The sequence below is a fragment of the Pleurodeles waltl genome, chromosome 6, assembly GCF_031143425.1.
Source record: "Pleurodeles waltl isolate 20211129_DDA chromosome 6, aPleWal1.hap1.20221129, whole genome shotgun sequence".
NCBI lineage: Eukaryota > Metazoa > Chordata > Amphibia > Caudata > Salamandridae > Pleurodeles > Pleurodeles waltl.
In genome coordinates, this window is record NC_090445.1 from 469,325,935 (window position 1) to 469,344,523 (window position 18,589).

General features: G+C 42.9%; 1 protein-coding gene across 2 annotated transcripts in view; it reads right to left on the reverse strand.

The window, feature by feature from the left end:
• Positions 1-1,415: 1,415 nt before the first annotated feature.
• CD34 (CD34 molecule) overlaps positions 1,416-18,589 on the reverse strand; it is a 178,001-nt gene continuing 160,827 nt past the window's right edge. Inside the window, exons 4-5 of one of the 2 annotated variants that reach the window (XM_069238622.1) lie at positions 8,425-8,580; positions 1,416-3,640 (exon numbers count right to left, since the gene is read on the reverse strand). In XM_069238622.1, the coding sequence (XP_069094723.1) occupies positions 3,446-3,640; positions 8,425-8,580 (351 nt within the window). In that variant the 3' untranslated portion in view covers positions 1,416-3,445. Of the gene's footprint in view, positions 3,641-8,379; positions 8,581-18,589 lie in introns of both variants that reach the window. The other variant, XM_069238623.1, reaches the window with a different exon arrangement.

Genomic DNA, 18,589 nt, shown 5'->3' on the forward strand with positions numbered 1-18,589 from the left:
GTATCAGGTTAGCACTTACTGATCTCTATTTGAAGAGGCCCAATTTACATCCAAAGGATAGATGTTTTTTGCTATCAAGCTTAAGGCTGAGAAGTGCATGAGTCAGGAGTCATGACTCCTTTTCCACAATTTTGGAGACAACACCTTTTGCCATCTTCTTGCCTAGAAGTAACCTATGTGTTGGCTGGTGACCCTCTGGAAGTTATCAAGAGCATGTGCTATCACCTATTGTTAAGCTCTACTCAAGTCAGTTGGTTGTTGCACCCACTGCAGAGGTCTTGACAGAACGAGAATGTCACAGACTACAATCCTGACATAGCTTTTTTACCCCTTCATCTCTGCAAGGTCGATGGAAATGAATTATAGCAATTTTGTTAAGAATGGCACCTGCTTTGCAGCGCCATGAAATGGCATAACCTGTATTACCAAGTGCTATAGAAAAAAGAGTTATTGCCGTACTGCCCCAAAACGCACCAGACAAAGAACCCTGGGGGAGAGGATGTGCCATAAGGGCCAAAGCTGCCGACTTTGGAGCTGGGGAACATGGTTTGAGTCTCGGCACTGGCTCAACATCCTGTGATTCTGGGCAAGTCCCTTGATCTCCCCTTGCGACCAAAAATGAACGTGTTTTTGTGTAATGTAACCAGTGGTCATGTAAAGCGATGTAATACCTTTGTATCGAGTTTGCGCTATATAAAACTGCAAAAAAAACAGTAAATAAAGTGCTCCAATACCTTTGTGTCGAGTTCGCGCTACATAAAACTGCAAAAAATAAATAAATAAAAAAGCCCCCACTAAACATTGCAAAGAAACAGCAAGATGCCCAAAACCAAGGAAGACGAAGAAACATACCGCCATGAGTGAAGCAGCGAGGCAAAAGAAAAAATAGTGCGCCACACTAAAGTACCTTCCCAATTGTGCAATAATCCATGTAATAGAATCAGTCTCCAAGGCGGTAACAAAACAGCCTCAAAGCGGGACAAATGTAAAGCATTTACCAACAACATCAAGGGATTTTCGAAAGGCAGTCCCAGGAATTAATGAAGGTGATGGGCATGATTAAAGCCCACAGAATAGATCACATGTTGAGAAGAGCAGTGCATATTACGCTGCTATGCTCAACCTAAAAACAAAGTAACCTTGATGTCTTGGTATGTGTTCATGTCCCTTTATGGACATTGGGTGCTTTCAGCCTCCAAAGACAAGGTGGAAAGCCACTGTGTGCAGTGGTTTTCAGCTCGTCTTCCCTGCCACAGTGTGATTTCAGCTCCTCAAGGGGTGACTGTGTGAAGAGAGCCGATACAGGTGACACACTGTGGTACCGTGTGTTAGGAAGTTTGCCTCTGCGACTTATTGGACTCACAGTGCGAATAAGTCAAAATATGTGCACTCTTTCTACAAGTACAGACACAGAGTAAGAACGTGAATTTAAGCTTTATTGAAAACAGACATGTACTCTTGAGCAAAGGTAATGAAGATCAGTGTATAAAGGGCTTTTATCTTGCTCAATATAACCAAGTGTGCTGGATGAAGATAGCAAAACAGACTTTCTAGCCTTCTGCATCCTAACCCAGAACTCTGACACCTGAAGCAGGCAGGTGGTCGAGAGAAGAGTCTCTCTTGTTCATTCACTAAACAACTGGAATTAAATGCATTTTAAAATATTTATTCTATACTACAAACAAAACAATTTACATTATTGTATTATAAAGCTGCACACGATATTGATTTTTGGGGGTTGCACAAAAACAGTGGACGGAAAATTCAGTTAGGCGTAGTATAATCGTGAAATGTTACAAAAGATAAGCTAGCTGTCATGTTTTTGCTATCCTTATTCAGATAATTCGTTTAAAATAACAGAGTTAAGGCATTATTAAATATGAGTACTTTAAAGTATATTTACAGTATTTCCATGTGTTTTTCTGAAAACCACACTTTAAGTGTCACCCACAGAATCGAGTGTCCTTCGGCATTTTTAGTTCCACTTCTGTGACCTGTAACTTGACATGCTTCACGTATGTGGGCACATTCTGCAAACACCCAAGACCGCACTACGAGCGTCTGGTAAATGGGGCTGCAATATCACACCCAATGTTTCCTATACTGAGGGTACTGGTTATTACTAGGTGATACGCTGTTGACCCCTGTGCAAAGGGGAATAACGTGCAGATGCCGATGCCACACGTGAGAACTAATCATCCCCTTGCATTTATATGAAAATCCTCCAGGCCTGACCTAGGAGATTTATTCCCAGAAATCATTTAGTATTACTGCACCCTGGACACTGGTTGTGCAGCACTAATGGTTCCCTTTGGGGCCACTAACTACTGTTGAGGATTTAAGTAGTAGGAAAGCAGAAGAGGCTGATGTTACCCAACTCTGTGCTAATTAGTACAAGCTAAGGAATTACATAAACCGGTTTGGTCAGTTTTTTAATTAGCAAGATAGGATCATAAAATTGTATGTATACGTATAAGGCAACTACACACAAAGCCACTGGATTAACTAACCAGCCTTGCAAGCTCTGTTTACAGGAATGTCTGGTAAATAGTTATGCCTCCAACTACTTCCCTCAAAACATAAAGCTAACAACTGAGCCAGAGACACAGTTTGCGCTAGATTCTTGTAAAAAAATCTGTGGCTTGGACCCAGTTTATCAGGCCCTACATTGTGATCCGAATTTCCTTTGGTGAACATGCTGTGGTGCATTAGGGGATATGAAATGGTTAGTAAACCAGCTCTATACTAACACTAGCCAAGCCCACTACCATGATGAGGGAGGTGTCTCATAGCCAGTGTGCCACTCCAATTGGAGTATGATACACCCTTTGCTTCCAGTGTGTATAACCTAGCAAAGCTTTGACCCCAGGTACAGGGTTATGCAGTAAGGCTGATTAAACATTAAGGTCAACTGCAAGGGTGCACTGGCTGGCTTATGAGGCCAAGACTGTACAGCAAAATATCCTCTGATGGCATCAACTGGATTGAGCTCTGCCATTTACTTCTCACAGTCTTGTACTAGTTTTGTATTCTTCCATGCAGATATCAGTTTCTCTCAACCTTCATATTGAACAAGACAATGAAAACAATGAAAGCAAATACTACTAGGAGGTCACACTTTAAACTTAAGTCTATTCAAAAAAGTCTCATGCGAGTGGGCTGGCACAGCCCACTCTGGAAGAGGATGCAAGTATTCAGGATACTGAGCTATCCTAATTTGGGCTTATCTTTTGCAATGACCTCCTTTTCCCTGGTAGGATTTAACAGCAGACTGATGGCGAAGCTCAAAAAAGTATAACTCTTCTCTTTGCACGGTAATGACTTCAGGTCCTTCTGAACATAGGCAGTTGTGATCTTTTGTAAATAGTCAGTTTTTTATAAGAACTCTTTGTCCTCCCCCACTGCACCCCTACACAACGAAGAAGATGCCAAAGTCCTCCCCTTGTTACAGTTCCGTGTCCGCCACAACATGCTGTTTGTTGGAATGCCCGTTGGTGGCTGCTGGTGTTACTGCTTGGCCTGTTCCATTTTCTTGGTTTCCTGCTTTCAGATTTGGCTTGTCTGGCTGTCCTGGCTGATCGCGAGTGGCCACTGATATTAAGGTATTGTCGGGGCTATCGTTTCCAGCATAGTCTTCATCCTAAATAGGAACATAGATGACAATGTGGTTAGAGAGTGTTTGTAAGGCTAGTTTAATAGATATTAAGGTTTCTGCAGTTGTGCTGAAGGTAGTCAGAAATTATTCAAATAATAATATTATTGAAGTGACCATGTATCAATTAATTTTTAGTGAAAGAGACTTCCATGGCATTATTAGATAACAAAGCAGGCTAGCCTACCTTTAAGGCTACAACATAGGTTCAAACACTAACATACTTCCAATTTCGAGATGCAACTCAAGTGCAAATAAGAGGAAAAAATAATGAGAAAAGCTATTATATGTAAGGCAAAATATTATTTGCAAGACATTTGTAGCTTGTGGCACATCTAGATTTAGAATTTTCCACAGAAGCTCTTTAGCAATGGACTTGGTTATAGAAAGGGGTTGCAGAGGGGTTTATGCGCACTGTATGTGAAGAGACAAGTATGTTTTGAATAATTGAGAGTAGATGTAATGAGAAGGAAAATAAGTATGAGAGGTGCTAAACATATCCGAAATGAAGGTAAATAGATTTTAAGGAGAGAGTGGTGGGCAATACTTGTGAATACGATTCAGTTGAAGTAGCAGCAGCATTCCTGTCCTGTCTGAACAACTGCAAGAGATGCAGGTTCCGAGAAAACCAGAAGGCCTTCATGGAGCTGCAAAGGGGCTAACCCACAAGCAATCACTGCCATGGAGAGTGGCAGGTTTAGCCACTTCAATGTAATACAACTCACTGTGAGGCAAAACATCACTTTTTAGGTCACAGCTAAGGCCCACCATGATCAGTTTCCTTTCTGAGAACTACAGTTTTGGAAATTGTGTAATCACCCCTTTATTCATCTGGACACCTTCAAATCCCAAAAGATTCCCATCCCCTGTGGAATCCCCCTGGGCTTCATACTTGTTCCTGTAATCTTCAACACCTACTCACAATAACAGAAAGAACATTCACCAATATGCTGATAATACACAACTCTATTAAAAAGTCTCCTCTGCTTCGGACATCCAAATGTCTCAAACTCTACCTATATATTAAATAGACCTGAATGTCCCACACCAACCAAGACCAAATTTGTTGGCTAAGAATAACAAACAAGAAACAGTACAAGCATGGCTCAGTGACATGAATCTTGAACTCCAACTTTCATCAAAAGGAACACATTGCCCAAAAAAACAAAAACAAAGAAGGACCAGTAACATCTCTCTCTCTTTTAAAGATGGTGAAACTGCTTCTTTGCTTCTTTTAGAAAGTGATGTCAAAACTGCTGTTCAGGCCCTCGTACTCTTGCATCTGGAAGGTGGTAACTCATTGCTCCCTGGCCTTCCAGACTCCACACTGGGCCCCCATAAGGGCATCTTACACACCACAGCATTTCTTATCCAAGAAATTTGATCACATCAGCCCCATCCTGATGGAACTCTATTGGCTCCCCTTACTGGCCTGCATACATATTCAAAACCACCTGCATAATTTGCAAAGCCAACAAAACCAACATTCCTGTTCATCTTGAAGACGAGTTCACCATCTCTGGTGGTTCTCTGCACACCCACAGCCAGGACAACATCAGCCTGCAGATGAAGAAGTGTACAGAAGGAAAAGAAAACACAAGGCAAGGGGCATTTTCCAACTAAGCACCCAGGATCTAGAACAATAAACCTGTATCTTTCTGGACTGGCCAATGTTGCTCTAATTTAGGCATACAATATTCCTGGATTATATGACCTTTACTGAAAACCAATGTTGTTTGCAATGAAACATGATTGTACAAATACAGAAAGCACAGGTGCCTATTCTCTCACCCACACAACAACAAACCCCTCTCCCCCACACATTCACATATTTCTCAACTCACAGTAAAATATAAAAATTGAAGAAACACACAAATTTGACATTGGTACAAAGTGCAAATCTCTTGCGTTCTTCAAAGGTGTCATGGGATAAGTGTCATTTTGAGGGATTTATGACACTGTCAAAATAACTACACATCTGTAGGACGATGTCAGTGATCAACGTCATGATTTTGTACTAATCTTCTACTTTCGTGTGTGAATACATATTTATATGTATATACATGTATATGTACAAAGGGCCATATTTATACTTTTTGACGCACAGCTGCGGCAACGCAGTTGTGCGTCAAAAATTTGAACGCCGGCTAACGCCATTCCAAAGCGCCATGCGGGCGCCTTATTTATTGAATGACGTTAGCCGGCGCAGCTGACTGGTGTGCGTCAAAAAAAATGACTCACACCAGGCAGCGCCGGCGTAGGGGAAAATGGAGCTTGGGCGTCAAAAAATGGGGCAAGTCAGGTCTGAGGCAAAATTTTGGCCTCAACCCGATTTGCGCCATTTTTTTTTACGCCCAACCCCCATTGAAATGACTCCTGTCTTAGCAAAGACAGGAGTCATGCCCCCTTGCCCAATGGCCATGCCCAGGGGACTTATGTCCCCTGGGCATGGTCATTGGGCATAGTGGCATGTAGAGGGGCACAAATCAGGACCCCCATGCCACAAAAAAAATACGAAAAAAATACTTACCTGAACTTACCTTAAGTTCCCTGGGATGGGTCCCTCCATCCTTGGGTGTCCTCCTGGGGTGGGCAAGAGTGGCAGGGGGTGTCCCTGGGGGCATGGGAGGGCACCTCTGGGCTCCTTCCGAGCCCACAGGTCCCTTAACGCCTGCCCTGACCAGGCGTTAAAAAATGACACAAATGCGGCTGGACGTCATTTTTTAAGGCCCGCCCACTCCCGTGCGTCATTTTTGCACAGGAGTTTAAATAAGGCGCACATGCCTTAGAGTCATTTTTGGCGTGGAAACGCCTACCCTGCATCTCATTAACGCAAGGTAGGTGTCCACGCTAAAAAATGACGCAAACTCCAAGATCTTTGGCGCTAGACGGGTCTAACGCCAAAGTATAAATATGGAGGGCCATATTTATACTTTTTGACGCACAACTGCGGCAACGCAGTTGTGCGTCAAAAATTTTAACGCCGGCTAACGCCATTCCAAAGCGCCATGCGGGCGCCTTATTTATTGAATGACGTTAGCCGGCGCAGCTGACTGGTGTGCGTAAAAAAAAATGACTCACACCAGGCAGCGCCGGCATAGGGGAAAATGGAGCTTGGGCGTCAAAAAAATGGGGCAAGTCAGGTCTGAGGCAAAATTTTGGCCTCAACCCGATTTGCGCCATTTTTTTACGCCCAATCCCCATTGAAATGACTCCTGTCTTAGCAAAGACAGGAGTCATGCCCCCTTGCCCAATAGCCATGCCCAGGGGACTTATGTCCCCTGGGCATGGTCATTGGGCATAGTGGCATGTAGGGCGGCACAAATCAGGCCCCCCTATGCCACAAAAAAAATACGAAAAAAATACTTACCTGAACTTACCTTAAGTTCCCTGGGATGGGTCCCTCCATCCTTGGGTGTCCTCTTGGGGTGGGCAAGGGTGGCAGGGGGTGTCCCTGGGGGCATGGGAAGGCACCTCTGGGCTCCTTCCGAGCCCACAGGTCCCTTAACGCCTGCCCTGACCAGGCGTTAAAAAATGACGCAAATGCGGCTGGACGTCATTTTTTAAGGCCCGCCCACTCCCGTGCGTCATTTTTGCACGGGAGTTTAAATAAGGCGCACATGCCTTAGAGTCATTTTTGGCATGGAAACGCCTACCCTGCATCTCATTAACGCAAGGTAGGTGTCCACGCTAAAAAATGACGCAAACTCCAAGATCTTTGGCGCTAGATGGGTCTAACGCCAAAGTATAAATATGGAGTTAGCTTTGCGTCGGATTTGCGTGAAAAAAAACGACGCAAATCCGGCGCAAACAGGGTATAAATATGCCCCAGAGTTAGCTTTGCGTCGGATTTGCGTAAAAAAAATGACGCAAATCCGGCGCAAACAGAGTATAAATATGCCCCAAAATACGTCATCATATACATAAGGGAATTGTTTTTTGTTCCCTTTTCTAAGTCTTTCATCTGACAAACATTTGTGCAAGCAAGGCATGTAAACAGCATCTATCTATGCCTTCATTTACATTCATTTACTATTAAAGATAAAGCTATTGGTTTGCCGGTGCTTCTTCAAATTATAAACAGAGCAGAAATTATCTGCATGTTTCAAACTGTGAACATTGAACAGTATTGGAGTGAAACTTCATAAGAAAGAAAATTTGACAGAATTAACGTTTTGATATTTAGTTTAATTAGGTGTCAAGTCTTTGTGATAGTGAGCAATACATTGGGCGAGACACGCTTCTAATCAGTACTGTCACTTTCTGACCTGCCCTGGATTTTTTTTATTGTCACAATATTAGATTTCAGATTTTTCTTTTTCAAAAACTTTCACCCTCAGTGAGTCTCTGTAGATAAGAATAGGTCTGTTGTGCCAATTACATTTATATCTCACAGTTACAGAGTCCAGGGTAAGTGATGGTCGAGCCATTGATTTTTTTAACATGGACTTCGTTTCCTGGCATGTTCGTCTCTCCTCAGGTTTTTCTACTCGGATATGTATCCGTTGTATGATTTTCACTGAAGGACTAACCTAGCTAAAATTATTATCTTTATAAGTGTCTACCAGGCATCTTATAAAGTCGTAAATTATGCAGAACTCTGATATTTTCTTCCAACAAACTCATGCACTAGCGATTCCTCTTCCAGCCCTCTATAATCCCGTAGTTCTTAAACTTCGTTTCACCCAATAACAGAAGAGAGAGTAGTTGGAAAACAATGTAAGTACATCAGGGATGTGTCCTTATTTGTTTTGCCAGCTGTATGAACTAACCAGCCTTCGACTCCCAGGGCTCCAGCTTTGTCTGTTGGACAGGAAGTAAGCAACCAGGATGAGGGCTGCCACAACCAGACCGGTGGTGATGAGGGCAATCAGTGTCGTCTGCGGCTTGCTTTCTGGGATGGAGTTGGTCTTCTCGTCTACACGAAGCTAGAATTGAATTGCAAAGAAAGTATAAATGGATGAAACATATTTACACACATATGTAGGATGCAAACCATTTATATGCATATTGTCCTGAAGTTCTTTTTGCTGACCAGTTCTATATCATACTTTTGCTTCATCACTTTCAATATGGAATACTAAATTACGTAAGTGGAGCACTACCTCCGAGCAGCAGAAATCTTGTTGCCTGCCTCCTGTAAACAACTGTATCCTGTAAAGAATTGTATTGTTCCTTGGGCTCTCGATTTCGTTCCTAGCTAAGTTTGTACAATCCAAATGATTGTGTACTTACACATGCATAAGCAAAGCTCTTGAAATGGCTCGAAAGTTGAGGGCTTTTAACAAAAGGCATTGCCAGTACTGTTGGTTGGAATGCAAATACCTTTTTCCTAAAACCACAGCATGTATATTTGTGTCGCTGCTCCTTTAAAGAATAACATCCCAATGTTTTACTGATTCCTGCAATCTACTATATTAAACTGAAATTGTATCGTCAGTGAGGAATCGAAATGTACCTATATTTGCTGTTCTTTTTAAAGTAATTAGCAAGGAAGGCTGTCTTACTAATTAAATACAAATGTGAATACATTTATTGTACACAATAAAACTGAAGTATTAAAGCACTAGGTGGGAAAAGGAACAAAGCGCAAACGGCGTTATTAGGAAAACATATTTAGCTGTATCTATAGTCAGTGTAAGGAAATATTGAGGCTTCCGTTCTGTTATTAGTAAAAATGTATTAAACTGAACACATCGAAACTGAATAGACTCATTAATTTTCCAAAGCGAGTGCTTAATTCAGTGAGGAATTTTCCTCGCTTTTATCCTAGCAGTGCCGTCCCCATTTACCACTTTGATTTATGAGTCTCAGTATGCTCTTCCTAGACACTGGTGCCCTCTACAAATATGTTCAAATCATGGATCTTACTCGCACTACTGAGGTGGCACCAATGAATTACTACAATACTTCTCAGTCTGCCAAAGTACTGATGATACATATTTGATAATATTAGAAAATGATGTATGTGCGTCTACAGACATTGTGTGAGATAAAATGTATACTCAGCAGACACACATCTGTACCACAGAAGATGCAGTGCTGCTCCGACACAGGGTACCCTGCTGAAGAACTAGACATTCATAATCCTATATAAAGACAAATACCCCCTGTGGAAGGACAAAACACTCATGAGGGTGTGTGCCTCTTTAGAACAAGTAAAATGTTGTGCATCAGATATACAAAGGCATTGCTGAAAATGATAGCAAATAGGAAGTTGCAGCTCATCGTGGCGGAAGATAGCTTGCTATGCCAATGTCCTGCTCAGGATGCCACAGCCGCCGCTCATGTTGCTAGTACTAGTGCAGGTTATTTACCATACAAGCTCTGGTCACCATTGCATCACAGATAATGCCATGAAGCCAGTAACCAACCTGCCCTAGTGTGATAAACAATACTACCAGGGCAAATTCTACACCGTACATGTATGTAAAACAACTTTGCTGTGCCATAAACCACCTTGTGTTGTTATAACAAGCACCAGCGTCATTCTAGAATCCAACCTGCCCATTTTTAGAGTCCCATTTTCAAGATAGAACACGTATTATTCCATGCAATGCACAACTATCATGTGAAAATCCATACTGTCCTGGTATGTAAATCTCCATGGACCTGCCAGAATCAACATCTCTCTGGTACATAAAGCATCACTGTACTGCAAACAAACATTGCCCCAGAGTGCACAGCACCATTGTCATGCCAGAATTTAAATTGCCATACTGTGTAAAGCCTCATTGTTTGTTACCACCATTGGCAGCATGCTATCAACCTTATCTTCCAAATCTCCGAACCATCCTCCTTCCTCATAATTACAGAAGTGTGACCTGCAGTGGGTGTTGAGCTGCAGTTACCTGCCCTTGAATCTGCAGGGACAGCCACTGAAGGCCATGATGAATGCCAGCTATTCTGTATGCCACCGCAGATATAGATGGAAACCCATACTTCCTTCTTCCTCTGTGGTTGTTCTATTTGCTCTGATCGCCCATTAATGAAACCTTGTACACACCTAAACCTTTTAGCACTATTTTACCACTTGCTTATTGTTCTGGTCAGGTATATAGGGTTTGTGCTCTCCTGGGATCTTGTCTAGTACCGCAAGGATGCTGTCACATTTCTCAAAATCTACAACACAAGCTTTCAATGGGCCGGCCTTGGAGAATGTGGCAGATTACCTAGTGGCAGCCCTGGAGGTAAGGGAGGGAGGAGTCACAGGGTAATACAGATCAGAACTTCTTGGACAAGGTGAAAAGACCTATGTTAGAAATTGGGTTTTTGATTGGCTGGGGTGTAATCCGTATTCAAGCAGCAACTACAGTCCTAGTTAAGGTAAGTGTCAGACAAGTCACCAATTACCCTGTGCCCACACTCTGGTAGCTTGGCACAGAGCAGTCAGGCTTAACTTAGAGGCAATGTTTAAAGTATTCAAACATTAAAACTGTGAAAACACCACACAAAAATATTCCATACCAGGTTAGAAAAATTGAACTGAGTTTAATAATAAAAAAAAGACCCAAAGAACAAAAATCCAATATGTACAAGTTGAGTCATGGGTTTTTAAAGAATGACTGTAAAACCTAGAAGCAAGAAGCGTCAACCGGGCCTATCTGGTCACGGCAGACCAGGACAAATTTAAAAGTTCAGGCTGACCGTGATGGAGCTTGGGCCAGCTACAGGTACCAAGTGAGGTCCACTTAAATCCTGGCTGTGGAGCATTGCATGAATGGGTCCAAAACAAAAAAGCATCCTGCAGTCAGGGTGATGCGTTGGTTTCGAAATGCAGCGAGGATGCAGTGCCAAATCCTGATGAGTCAACATTGAGCATCGTGTCGCAAGGGATTGTGATGCGAAGACCGGTGTTGAGGATACGTGGTGCAGTTGACACAATGTGCTGGCTCCAATCCATACAGTAGTGGCTATGCAGAGGCCCCGGCGTTGTTGTTGAAGCTGCCGTCGATGAGGGATATGAGGAGCTTGCACCAGGGAAAGCATCATGCAGTAGAGGTTCAGAAGGCAACATGGTGGTGCCAAGATAGGATGCAATAAGAGTCTGTTACGTTGGTTCCAAACCAATGCAGTAGCGGTGATGTACTGCTTGTACTCCATGCAACAGTGGAGATGTGTCGGTTCTGCTCCTGCAGCAGAGGATGCATTGGTTCTGCTGGGGAAAGCATCTTAGGCCCACTTCCAAGGGTCCAGGACTGGGGTGGCACCACTTGGCAAGGAAGACTCACAGATGGAAGAGTACCGGTGCAGAAGAAGTGTAGTTGGAAGTCTTTTATATACCTGAGACTTCAGATCAGGAGGCCAGCCGCCACCTAGCCCTTGGAGTCACTCTGGGTTCTAGGCTGCATGTTCTGTCCTTCTCATCCAGACAGGGGAACAGCAGATAGCAGGGCAGTGCAGCATAACAGGAACCCAGCAAAGCACCAGTCTAGCAGAGTGGCCACCCTTCAACAGCACCGCAGTCCTTCTTCCTGGCAGAGTAGTCACAGATCCAGACTTGTTCTGAGTTTGTTGAATCACAGGTCCAGTACTTACACCCATTTAAGCCTTTGAAGTGGGGATAGACTTTAAAGACTGGCCTTTGAAGTGCACACAGCTCTTGTCCTTCCTGCAGACTCACTACAGGGGGTAGTGGAGCCTTTTGTGTGGGGACAGGACACCTTTTATCCAGGTGAAAGTGAGGCTGTGGCCAGCTCCTCCTTCCTTTCCTCCTAGGATGGCCCATCAAGTCACACTTAAGCTCCCATTGTGTGTGCCTGTCTAAAGGGAATACACAAGGCCCAGCTGTCATTCACCCCAGATAAGTGATCAGAGACAGGCTGCAAGCACCAAATGGCTAAAGTCAGAAAATGCCAACTTGTTTAAAGTGGCATTCTCAGAATTGCAATTTAAAATTTGACTTCACCATAAGTTGTGTTTTAAAATTGTGATTCCAGAGAGCACCAAACTAGAAAAATGAGATCACTTCCAGATTGTGAATTACACTTATAAGATCTAATAAGGTAATCCCAATGTTACCGGAGGGGAGAGACAGACTTTGCTGCAGTGAAAAACAACTTAAATGTAAATGTCCTGCTTTTTAAATACATTACGCCCTGTTCTCTGGGTTGTTCAGGCCTACCTTAGGGGCAAATTATATGTATAAAAAGTCAAAGTTTGGGCCTGCCAAAAGGGTTGCTTTGCCAGGTCGACATGGCAGTGTAAAAATGTACATACACGCTCTGCAAAGGCAGGCCTAAGATATGGTTAAAGGGCTACTTAAGTGGGTGGCACAATCAGTGCTACAGGCCAACAAGTAGCATTTAATTTACAGGCCCTGGGCACATTTAGTGTACTTTACTAAGGACTTATAAGTAAAATAAATATGCCAATTGGGGATGAACCAATGTTACCATGTTTAGGAGAGAGAGCACAAGTACTTTAGCACTGAGTAGCAGTGGTAAAGTGCACATAGTCCTAAAGCCAGCAAAAATGAGGTCAGGAAAGTGGAGGAGGTAGGATAAAAGTTGGGTGGAAGACCACCCAAAGGCTATCTTCGCTAACAAGCTAGAACGTTCAAAAAGAGGTGCAACATTCTGGAAAAACCCAAACATTCAGCAAAGGAAGGTCCTGGGTTATAAGAGCTGGACAAAACACCAGTCACTGCATTACACTTTGCCTGGCAAAAAGCGGTTGATGGGATTCTCTCTTCCGGTCACATAGCATGCCGATTTTGAGCTTCCTGCACCTCTTTTGTTTTGCTATTCAGTTCCCTCAGGTGGTTATGGCACCTCAGGAGCTTATATTTGCTTAGTACCATTTGGGAATTCCTATTCCAATTTTAAACATTCTAAGTCATCTTGGCTACCAATGTTTCTACTTTTGGAGGGTGAGCATCATATTTGGTTCTTAGACAGTATCCTGGTTTTCTAGGGGAAGCCAAGGCCTCCCCACTTACATATCCTGGTAAGCCATTCTACTGATAATCTAAAGACATTGTATCTTGTGGGTATAAAAGTACACTTGGTATAATGGTACCTTGCCTTACAGGACTATGAGGGTTACCAATCAGTCCATTGCAAACTAAAGGTCCCTGCCTTGTGCAATCCGCCAGCCCATACTCTCTACATCAGCAGGCCAAGATGCTTATGGAGTGTTTCTTTTCTCCCTGTTTCCCTTCTCCATTTTGCCCCTGTTGAGTCACCTTACATTCCGGTATTCAATTTAGAATGTATATGACTGAAAAGGGAAAGAGAGAGGTTAGCATCGGAGTCCCTGGCCTGAATTCCAGTGAAATCCTGACAGTTGTGGTCCCAAATACAACTAACATATTTTGGATGTTATTTTGAATTTCCGAAGGTCAATAGGTGTTAAAACATGCAGGATGTTGTGGGTATAATGGGGCATGTGTGTTTTTGAGGGCTGCGTCAGGGCAGCCCTTTCAGTCCTAAAAGCATCCATGTAGCTTGTAGCCTCCACCGAGAAGAGTTGCAGTGTCTGAAAGGCCAATCAGGCACTGGATGAATGAATAAATGAATAGCATTTTTAAAGTATGCTAATACCCCAAGAAAGCATGTCCTGGTGCTATTCTAAACCAGATAGGTATGACATGCATACTACAATTGTTTAAACAGACACGTGTTTAAAGGCTTAGAGTAGAGAAAACAGGAGACAGCCTCAGTTCATGGATTCCAGATGTTGGTCGTACGGTAAAAGAACAAACAACCCCCAGAATGGCAGCGTCTAAATGTAGGGTCCTGAAATAGGCCAGTAGTATACAAACACAAATGTAGTATAAGGGGTGTAGAGGTGAATATTTTTTGAAAGACAGATGGGACCCTTTTCTTTTACTGCTTTGAATGCTAGGCAGAGTGCCTTATAAGTGCATCTTTGCAGCATAGGAAGCCAATGAAGAGAAGGCATAAGAGGCTTCACTGAAATCGTTCTGGAGAAATTTAGGATGACCCATGCAGCAGCATTCTGGACTACTTGGAGCCTGTCCAAAAAAATTAGAGCAGGCACATAGCATTGGCATAGTCTAGCCAAGATGAAATAAGGGCTTAGACCATAGTTTTCTGTGCTGAGGTGGACAGGCAAGGCAAATTCTACTTATTGGATAACAAAACACGTGTTGGCAAGTGATGGGATATGAAATACAAATGAGAGTTTGGATCTGACACAGGAAAGGTTACTCATCCTAGACCAGTTGCTGGTCATCTGCGTGCTTTATATTGGCAGCCGCAACACCACTTTCTACCCTTGCTGAACTATTGGTTCGATCTAGCAGTAACCACAGACTATATTATTGGAACTGGGGGACGAATGTACTGGACATGTGTTGATGGAAGAGGGGTGTCCCTGCAGATGAGACATGCACTTTTGGATATACCTGATCTTAATGGTTTTTAAAGAGCCAATGTGTTGCTCCTGTCATGAGGACAATGTAACGTTCTTAGTATTCGGTGAAACACCAGATTTTAGTCAGATTTAATATGGTTCGCTCACCTTTCCCTTACTGACTCGACAAGTACTCTACCTTTGCAAGAATACTATGTTCGGTGAATTTTTACGTGCATGAACATGAGTGAAATGAAAAATTTCTCCACAAAGATGTAGTAAGTAAACGGTTAAAAACATGTTTCTTCTCTTTCTTTGGAGCTTCTCATTTATACGACCTCTATTGTAGCCTTCAATACATAATTCCTTCCAGACCTCACCGTCACTCCTGGCACTGGGATGTCCTGGGGGACTCTGAATGTGTCTCAAAGAGTGTTCTCGAGTTCTCAGGGAAAAGAGGAAGTTTTTCTTCAGATAAGGTAGTTTGATAGGATAGAGCGCCAGCAGCTGGTTAAACAAGCAGTGCGATCTGTCCTTTGCACGCACTGTTTCATTCCGAGGTGTGCCGTGCAACAGACAGAGTGGTCTGGGCTTGCGGATAAATCCCGGAGTTTACATTAAAAAAAAACAATCGCCATCAACACAGCCTCATTACTAGCTGGGTAGCTGGGTGGAATGGTATATCGGGGGAATACTGCCCCACCCAATTCTGAGTATTACCAATGTGGGACCACACCCTGCATTAGCAAAAACGTTTCAGCAAAGATTTTTCCCTGTATAAAAAGCAGGTAGGAATATTTCTACAGAATAGTGCCTGTAATCATGAATTGCATGTGTTAAAGAGGTACAGTGCCATGTGCAATTCTCGGGTCAAAACTTTTGGGGGAGTATTTATAAGCCCCTAGCGCCACTTTGCGCCACATTAGTGTAATTTTTTTACACTAATGTGGCCCAACGAGGCCAAACTCCTCGCACCACATTTACAAAGTGGCACAATCCATGTATTGTGCCACTTTGAAAGCCTTTGTGCTACATTATGCCTGCACGAGGAATAATGTATGCAAAGGGGGCATCCCCCCTTAGGGGGGCCAAACAAATGGCACAAGCAAATCTAACATATTTCCTAGCATCATTTTGTATGGCACTTTTAACGGCTGCTCAGAGCAAGCATTAAAAGGGGGCTTCCATTGTTCATAATGGGCCCCTATGTACTCTGCAGGAGTAGCACCAATATTTTGGCGCTAGTCCTGCAGAGTACATCAATAGCGTCATGAAAAATTACGCTATTGCCCCCTACCCTGTCCCATGGTGTGCCGTATTTTAAATATTGCGCACACATGGTGGCGGTGGGGGGCGGTAAAGGGTTCAAGAAAAGTGGTGCTGCACACGGTGTAGCGCCACTTTTCTTAAATATTCCCCTCGATGTGTAGTAACTGGGGAGTCAAAACCTGACAGATACACTAATTATGGCCTCTGGTCACTCACACTCCAGTTACTGGGCATCTCAGAATGAGGACCTCATGCTTCTTTCTCTGAACCAAAAAACTGTGAAAGTTATAAGATGAATTTGGGCCAGGATTCACAAGTCTCTCCAAGAATGTATTGGCTTTTCATAACATCACTCAACTGGGTCACTCATGTCAGTGCTTAAGTACATGGCCCTCAGATTTTTTTTTACGTCTAGCCTGCTAGACAGCTCTTAGCTGTCTGTATGCCAAAGCCTCTTCTTGAACATAAAAAATAACTTATAGTGGGCTTAGAGCCCACCCAATCCTTACTGTTGGTTGGCTTTATTGTCACTCTCATTTTCTTGCTTCTTATTCAATGGTTTGAAAAAACTGTGAAAGTTATAAGATGAATTTGGGCCAGGATTCACTAGTCTCTCCAAGAATTTATTGGCTTTTCATAACATCACTCCACTGGGTCACTCAGGTCAGTGCTTAAGTACATGGCCCTCAGATTTTTTTTTACCTCTAGCCTGCTAGACAGCTCTTAGCTGTCTGTATGCCAAAGCCTCTTCTTGAACATAAAAAATAACTTATAGTGGGCTTAGAGCCCACCCAATCCTTACTGTTGGTTGGCTTTATTGTCGCTCTCATTTTCTTGCTTCTTATTCAATGGTTTGCCTTCCTCTTCTTATGCTTGTCCCTCTCATGGATTGTAGTCTCTTTATCATCCCTTTGACTGGATGACTTGTATTATTTCACTTCTCATGTTTACAGAACTACGTTTTCGTTTTCTTTGAGCACTCAAAGAGAGTGCATGTACTTTCTAGCTCGCTCTCTCATGTGCTGCTTTCTCCAAACTCCCATCCACATGTTCTCCATATTGGACTCTCATCCCTATCCCAACCTCTTCTTTGCTTTCTCCGCCCCTCCTTGCCTTTTAAAATAATTTTTTTGTTCTCCTGCAGGCCCAGCCGAAAGCACCATTGTTGCTGTCTAGCACCCGTCTACTCCATGTTGCTTTCCTGCGCTTTCTCCACCACCCAATCCTCAAATTGTACTTGAACCTCTTAAGGTCTGTAACGCTTTAAAAAAAGGTATGTTTTTGGGGGTCCAGAAGCTACCAGTTGCAGCCAGTACACTAACCCATGTACAAAGCAATTTTGCGTGAATGAAATTATTATTTTAAATTCCCTGATCCAAGTGGTTTCCACCATCTTGGATCAGAAAATTAGAAAAATGGCGATTGCATAATTTCCTTGGTGTGCGCATGCATGATGACACATATGCATCTAGGGAATGATGTGGACACCAGCATTTCACCCTTTTTACTCTTTTCTCTTTTTTTGCTGATGCTGCAAAACAGCAGCTAAAAAGCACTGGAAAAGACAATAGATCAAAAAGGCAAGACTACCTGTTCGCTTTGCCCATACTTGTCTTATGAGGCTGCCACTGCCAAATAACAGGCTGTCAAAAAACAAGGCTTACTAGTCTTGATTTCACCTGATATCTCTTTTTTCCACCTTTAGCTCGACTGTAACTTTTCAGTGAAAGGTACTGAATTCTAGGAATGTTCTACAGCACCAAAGCAGTATACTGGTAATTTTTACAGGTCTCCCAAGTTCTACAGGTCCATTGTGAGTGGCTAGCCAGTCCATGCTTTTGCTCCAGAATATGTAGTCATGGGTTTATGTTGGGGTAAACAGGACTACAAGTCCCCAAATGCAAAGGGAAGACCTGGAATGGATGAGCTATTAATGCATGAACATTTATAGTATTATTTGTGTACTGAAAATGAATGTCTGGCTCCTCAAAAGAGAACTACATGAGAATGATGTAATGTCCATATCATATATATCAATGGAATGACTGTACACATACCTGAAAACATCTGAATTCAAACTTTTCGTTCTGTTGGCATTCTGGGGTCTAATTGTCATTGCATTATTCGGTCGATCCAAATACATCTATTTACATGAAAATACACATACAATAAACATAAACATGCCTTTGAAAAAGCCCACTAGGAACATCATTCACACCTCATCCCTGTGTTGACCATGTTACTGTCATATACGCATTCTCCAAAAAAACTCCTTGAGCATGTGCTCAAGATGCTGCTACCCCTGTAGGGGATCCTGCTTGAACTCCTTCCGGTAACAGCACTTGAGAA